The sequence below is a fragment of the Nothoprocta perdicaria genome, unplaced genomic scaffold (assembly GCF_003342845.1).
Source record: "Nothoprocta perdicaria isolate Ctin4 unplaced genomic scaffold, notPer1 scaffold_252, whole genome shotgun sequence".
Taxonomy (NCBI): domain Eukaryota; kingdom Metazoa; phylum Chordata; class Aves; order Tinamiformes; family Tinamidae; genus Nothoprocta; species Nothoprocta perdicaria.
This window is the reverse complement of record NW_020455480.1, coordinates 276115-282675: the sequence shown is the minus strand read 5'-3', so window position 1 is coordinate 282675 and position 6561 is coordinate 276115. Positions and strand designations below refer to the sequence as shown.

Below are 6561 nucleotides of genomic sequence, written 5' to 3'. Positions count from 1 at the left end.
GAGCGGCCCGCGGGCGCCGCGGCCTTGGCCCGTGTTTGCAGAGCCAGGACGCCAGCGGGGGGCAGAGGGGAGGCCGCAAAGCGGCCGGGCGCCAGGGCCGTGCGCGGCCAGGCTCTCGCCCCGCGGCAGCTGCCCCCGGGCGGCCGCGCTCAGCTCAAACGGCCCCGCGCCGCGGCGTGAGCAGCACCTGGAGGGCAGCGTGGCGCAGGGAGCGAGGCGGCAGCCGCTTCGCCCCTGCCTCAGCCCTTGCCCCGGTGCTGGCCCCGGGAGAGAAGGGAGAGGCCACCCGCTGAGACAGCAGCACCCTGCGGGAGGGGCAGGTGCCGAGCAGAGGGGCGCGAGAGGCGYCGCACGGGCCCCTACCTGGTACAGCCTGATGATGTGCGGGTGGCAGAGCATCTTCATGATCTGCACTTCTCGGAAAATCTTCTTGAGGTTCTCGTCGTCCAGCTGCGTTTTATCAATGATCTTTATCGCGACCTGGCAGAAAGGACGAACAGGAGCTGTTGGTGACCACAGTGCGCGTGCAAAGGCCTCAGCAGCGCAGCGCCGCGCTGCAGGGCGCCCAGCACCACCGGGCAGSCCCCGCAAAGGGCAGCGGGCCGCTCCACCCCGCATCGGGCGCGTGCCGCACAGCGCCGCGCTCGCCACAGCTCCGGCACCGCGGGACCGGTCGCGCCCAGGGGCGCGCAGGGCTGCGCGAGGAAGCCGTTCGGAAGCGGCTCCGAGGCGTCACCCATTCCCCGAGCAGCTCCACTGCATGCAGGGCAGCCAGAAGCGGGGGCGCACGGCAAGGCCGGCCCGATGCGGCGGTCGCTCCCGCTCGTGGCGACGGCCGCAGGTTGGCAGCAGCTCGGCCGCGGCACAGCCCGGCGAGCGGCCGTGGCGACGGCAGGGGCGCTGCGCGCGATGGCAGCGCGCCGCCCGCGGGAGCCTCCTCGGCAGGAGGGCCCCTTGCCCACAGGAGGCGGCTACTGCCCAGCTCAAGGCCACGCACACTCAGCGGTGTCCCCGGGCCGCCCCGGGCGCTTGGCGCCCCGCAGCCCAGAGGCGCCCGCCGAGCAGTGCAGGGGCTGGCAGCAGCGCCACCGCAGCGCTGTCCCCCAAGAGCTGCCGCTGCAGGTGCGAGCGTGGCCCCGCCGCAGGGCTGTGCCTGCCTTGGGGAGGGCTGCACAGCCCGCAGCCCCGTGCCGGCGCCTTCCAAGCGCGCCCGCACACGCCAAAAATAYCCAGTTCCCCGGGAAAGCTCCGGGAAAGCACCTCGTGCTGCGCTTTGAGGAAGCGCGGAGCTCCCTCGAGCAGGGGCCCTGCTGCAAGGGGGAAATTCCCTCGGCTCCCCACGGAAGGGAGAGCGGGCGAGCGCCGGGAACGTCACGCAGCAGGAGCGGGGCGGCCGCCAGGCCCTCGTGGCGCAGSGGGCAGAGGCGCTGGGCCCTGCGGGACGCGGCTCCAGGCGGTCCCGCGTCACACTGCCCGTCCCGCAGCGGGGCGCCTGCGCTTGGCTGCGCACGGCTGGCACTCAGAGGGCGCGTCTGGCCACGCGCCAGGACTGCCACGCAGCGCCCCGGCCCCCTGCGGGTGCTGCAGCGAGGGGGGAGGCACGGCGCGAGCGCMCCGGGCTGCGTCCCGCGGCGGCGAGGAGCTGCTGCACGGACGGGGAGCGCTCCTCGCGGCGGCACGCGAGTCGAGCGGCGCCGCACACCCAGCACGGCRCAGCCTGCCCGCACGAGCCCCGGGCCAGGAGGGAGGCACCTCCTGYGCAGAGGTGCCCGCCCCCGGGGGACGCAGCAGCCCAAACCAGGCCATCCCGCAGCCATGGTGGCGCCTTTTGGCGGTGGTGCCAATGTCAAYGCTGGCAGCAACGGTGCGCAGGCAGTGTGCAGCTGGAAGCACCCCGAGAGCTTGCTGCTGCTCCGGAGGGCAGGCAGTTACCAGCGCACCCGTGCGCCCTGTCGCAGGGGCTGCCGTGGCGCGCCCGGCACCAGGCGAGGGCAGCACCGGCGTGGCCCTGCTGCCCACCCCTCACCGTGCTGGTGCACGGATGCGCGCCGGGCACCGCGGCGCTCTGCATCGGCGGTGCCGTAGCCGAGGTGAGCCGTGGGGCTGCCGCGTGCCGCCCGCACGCACACGGCGCCCGACGCGAAGCAGGCGGCTCCGCCAGAGCCCGCGCTGCAACGAGGGCCTCGAGCGCATGTGCCCGCGGCGCTCGCTCCCGGTGCCGGCCGCGTGCGGCACGGCCGCAGCTCGGCGCCTGTCCACGGCAGGGAGGCAGCGCGGCTTGGAGAGCGGCTTTCAGSTGGGCAACGGCACAGCTCCAGTTGCGGCTGCTGCTTCTCTTTGGCCTCGCAGATCAAGGTCCGGGGAGCCAGAGAGCGGCCAGTACCAGAGCATGGGCCGCTGGGACGAACGACGCTCCGAAAGGGCCAAATTTCTGGGGAATGTTTAAATACCGAAGAGTAAACACTGAGTCAGAGGCGGCACTAARCGCAGGTAACTGCAGCGGGGCACGTGGAAGCAAAGCCGCAGCCTGGAACGCGCTCAATGCCTCTCCTTGTGAGCGGGCCGCTCGGGGCCCTGCGCAGGACAAAGTCTCTTTGATACTGGCAGAAACGGCAAGAAAACAAAGCACGAGCAAAGAAAGGGCAGGCAGAGAGGCGCGGGGATGCGGCCGCACGCACACGCTGCACCCGCCCCGCCGCTCCTGCGCCCTGGCCCCGCACGCAGCCCGCCCRCAGAAGGGGCACGGCCAGAGTCACTGCGAGCACACGCGCGTTGCCATCTCTGTGTCAGGCACGCAGGACGAGCTAGCAGGCACCGCCTGCACGCGCACAGATGTGCACGGGCCGGGCCCTTCGGCGGCACCTCGTCCCGAGGTGGCCCTGCGCAAGCCCAGTGGCACGGGGACACTGGGGACACTGGCTTGCACACACATCACCCCTCCTCAGCCCTTGGCACCGCTCCAAGAGCGGGCGGGAACATGCACCGGAGCGCGGCGGTGCCCGGCGGTGTCCCGGCACCGCGGCCTCGGCACGCGCCCTGCCCGCTCGCCGTGAGCAGGCTGTGCGCGGACACGCACGGGACACTTGGCCCTCCGTGCGCGCTGGTGACAGGCAGGAGCCGCCCCGCGCTCCGTCAGGCCGAGGGGCAGATYCCCGGGAGCGCTGGGCTCGCTGCGGCGCGCAGGCAGCGCTCCACGCACCCCCAGCTCCCACTACGTCCCCTCGGGAGCACAGGGCAGGCGCTGGGGAAGGCCGGCGCTAGCGCTCCCGGCTGCACACCGCGCACTCCTTGCTGCCTCCCGCTCTAGAGCCGGGCAAGGCAATTGCAGGGGCGCGTGGTGCGGAGCTCGGCACGGACACGGCTCTGGCCTGGCAGCCTGCAGCCCCTCGCGCCGTGCAGCACCGCGCCGCGCAGGGCGCCGCCCCGGCAGGCACACGCCGAGCGGGCCCGGCGCGCGCCCCGCAGCACAGCCCTGCGCACACGTTTCAGTCTGCACCCTGCGCAGCACCACGCGCACGCTGAGATGCCAACGTGCTGCGAGGGGCCTGCGCCGCCTGTGGGCACCCACAGCCCTGTGCCAGGCAGCCCGCGCAGCTCCCGGGCACCCCAGGTGCCACAAGGCTGCCGGGAGGGCGTCGCGGTGCGGCGAGTGTCCCTGGCACCTGCCCTGCACACAGGCGCACGGGGGGCCCGGACGGGCAGCGGCGCGGCGAGCACCGCACTGCACCGCGGCGGCTCCACGGCCCCGCGGCTCCCCGCACACACCGGGGGTCACACGCCAGTTACGCTCTCCCCGTGAGTCACTGCACAGGAATGCAGCAGCACGCAGCCGCGAGGGGAATCGCAGGGCTCGCAGCGGGCACGGCAGCGCAGCGCTCCTCTGCACGCGCCCGTCGTGCCGACGCAGCACCAGCAGCAGCCCCGGCAGCCCTGCAGCACACGACACCCGCAGGCGCAGCACCAGAAGCGCCAAACAGGACCCAAAGCAGCCCAGGGTGCTGCCGTGGCACCCAGATTCCAGCAGGGCTCAAACAGCTCCGTGGCGCCAGCACTGCCCGCCACGCACTGCGGCCGGACTCCACGACCAGCCACGTGCAGCCGCCGGGCGCACACCGGGCTCTCGCCGTGCCAGCATCCAAGTGAGGGCCTGGCAAGGACGAGGGGCCGCGCCGGTGCTCCCTGGGGCCCGGTGTGTGCAAGGGCTGACCCGGCAGGTCCGTCCTCACGGCGGCGTGCGGGGACAGCTCCGCTGCCAGCAAGCACGTCGCCGCGCGCCCACCCGCGCGAGGCTGCACCACTGCTGCCACAGCAGAGACCCGCCCTGCGCCGGGCACGATGCCCACGCCGGCCCCCCGCCGCAGCCCGGCAGGGCAGCTCCCTCAGCGGGCGGCCCCGGCGCATGTTGCCTCTTGCCCGGCCCTTTGATGCTCCCAGTCTCACACGGCTCCTACGCAGCGCGGGGCTGCGCTGCAGCTGCGGGGCCGGGCAGCCCCGACGGCAGCGGCCGGGCGCTGCTGCAGCGGCGGGGCGCGCTGCCGCGCTGCCCAAGTGCTACCGTGCTGTGCGGCCAGGCGCCTGCCGGCACCTCCTCCCGGGCATGCGAGCCCAGGACACCCCACGGGCAGGGGCTCCCTGCGGTCCCTGTGCCCAAGCACCCCTTCTCCCAAAGCCCGCTAGTGCCTCGGGGACGTTTCCCCGCACCTTCGGGTGGGGGGCTGCCCTGCCGTGCTGGCTTTGGGGAAGGGGCACCTAGAGGGCAGCCCGGGCACACACGGAGGCGCAGGCGGCGGCGCCGCTCGCGGGCGCCTCGGCGAGCGGCCCCGGCAGCCCCGGCACRGTGAGCGACCAGCAGCGCTCGCAGGCGCAGCAGCCCCGCGCGGTACCCGGGCACTGCTGCCGCCGGCAGCCCGGGCGCTCCTGGCACCCTGCAGGCGGCACCGGCAGCGCATCCCGGCGCCGCACCAGGAGGCGGCCCGAGCGGGGCCTCGCGCAGCCCCTCGCCCGTTCGCTCTCCGTCCTGGAGAGGGAGGCACCACGSGGGAAGAGCTCTGCACCCTCAGCCTGTGCTCACAAAGTGCTTTGCACCTCTAAAGCACTGCCCAAGCACTCCAGATCCCTCTGCACGTACCCGCTGGAAAGGCACCTGAGCACCCTGTGCCCAGCCCTGCTCCTCCTGAGCTCGCTGCCACACGTGCCACACAGCCCGTTGCCAGCCGCCCGCCTGGCCCAGAGCACAGGTCCCCACGGGCACCCCCTGCCCGCAGGGCACCCGGTGCCTCGGCGGGCCCCGACAGCACAAACGGGGACCGAGCACCAGTCCCCGTGCAAACGGGCACGCGCAGCAGGTGCAGGCGCCCTGGGTGCTGCTGCAGGGGCACCCGCCTGGCATGGCAGGAGGCACGCGGCACAGCGTCCCACGCACATGGGGGCACCCGCAGTGCCAGCTCCCTGCYGGCAGCAGGCGAGGACGGGCCGGGCGCACTCACTGCCCCACATGGCACCGCGGCACGGGGGCCGGCAGCAGCGCGGCCGGGCGGCCCGGGGCTCGCAGCGAGCGTGGACGGGCTCGGCGGGACGAGCCCCTGGTGCTCTCTGCCTCTGCGCACACTGACAGCAGGGCACGGTCACGGGCGGCGTGGGCAGCATGCGCACAAAGGCCCTGCCCGAGCCAACAAGCTCAGCAATGTAGCACAGCACACGAAGGGCGCTCAGCGGGGAGCAGCACAGCAGAGCGTGGCGAAGTGACCTGGAGCCCTGCTCCCCGTGTGGGTGCCACGAGCGCGTGGCACCGACGCGTCACAAGCCCCCAGTGGGCACCGAGCGCCGGGAGCAGGAACCGCAGTTCCCGCTGCGTGGCCGGCAGCGGGRCCGCTGCCCCGAGCTCAGCTGGCACAGGCTCCCCAAGGCACGGGATGGCCCCAGCGCGGGGCACCCGGGAGGCACCTACACGACATGGGCAGCCAGCACGGCCTCTGTGGCTGCAGCGCCCGCTGCTGCCCGCCCATCCCGCCGGGCACGGCCGCGCAGGGCACACCAGGAGCCCCTGCTGTGGCACACACTGCCCGAGGCCCCGCGCTGCCTGGCGCTGCGCGCGCTGCCCACACCCCCTGCGCCCCACACGGCCCCCGTGCCGCGCACGGAGCCGCACTCCAGACTGGACACGGCTCTTTGCAAGGAAGCGCTGCCAGGGCTGCCACTTCCCGAGGAGSAGGCAGGAGCCGGCAGGTCCCCTCCAGGTACCAGGGCGCCGGACGGCTGGGTTCGGTTGGGCGGGCGGTGCCGCTGCTCCTGCGGGCAGTGCTCCGCCGGGAAGGGCGCACGGCACACGCTGGCACTGCCGCCCCGCAGGCCCCTCTGCCGCTGCCCAGCCCCAYGGAGCGCGCTGGCACCACAGGGCCCTCGCGGGCTGCCCGGTGCCCTGCACGCAGCCCGGCGGCTGCGGCGGCCTCAGGCAGAGCCGCCCTCGGTGCCGCTCCCTGTGTCCCCTCCAGAGCAGGGCCTCGTGCGGAGCGGCCCGCGTGCCTGCCAGGGCCTCCGCAGCTGCCCCGAGCTCTGCGGCGC

At 74.2% G+C, this 6561-nt stretch overlaps 1 protein-coding gene across 4 annotated transcripts in view; it reads right to left on the bottom strand.

Annotated features, from left to right (window-relative positions):
* SIK3 (SIK family kinase 3) overlaps positions 1–476 on the bottom strand; it is a 24715-nt gene extending 24239 nt beyond the window's left edge. For all 4 annotated transcript variants that reach the window (XM_026040323.1, XM_026040322.1, XM_026040324.1 and 1 more), the window contains exon 1: positions 364–476. In XM_026040323.1, coding sequence (XP_025896108.1) covers positions 364–405 — 42 coding nt within the window. In that variant the 5' untranslated portion in view covers positions 406–476. The remainder of the gene's footprint in view (positions 1–363) is intronic.
* Between the last annotated feature and the right edge of the window lie 6085 nt (positions 477–6561).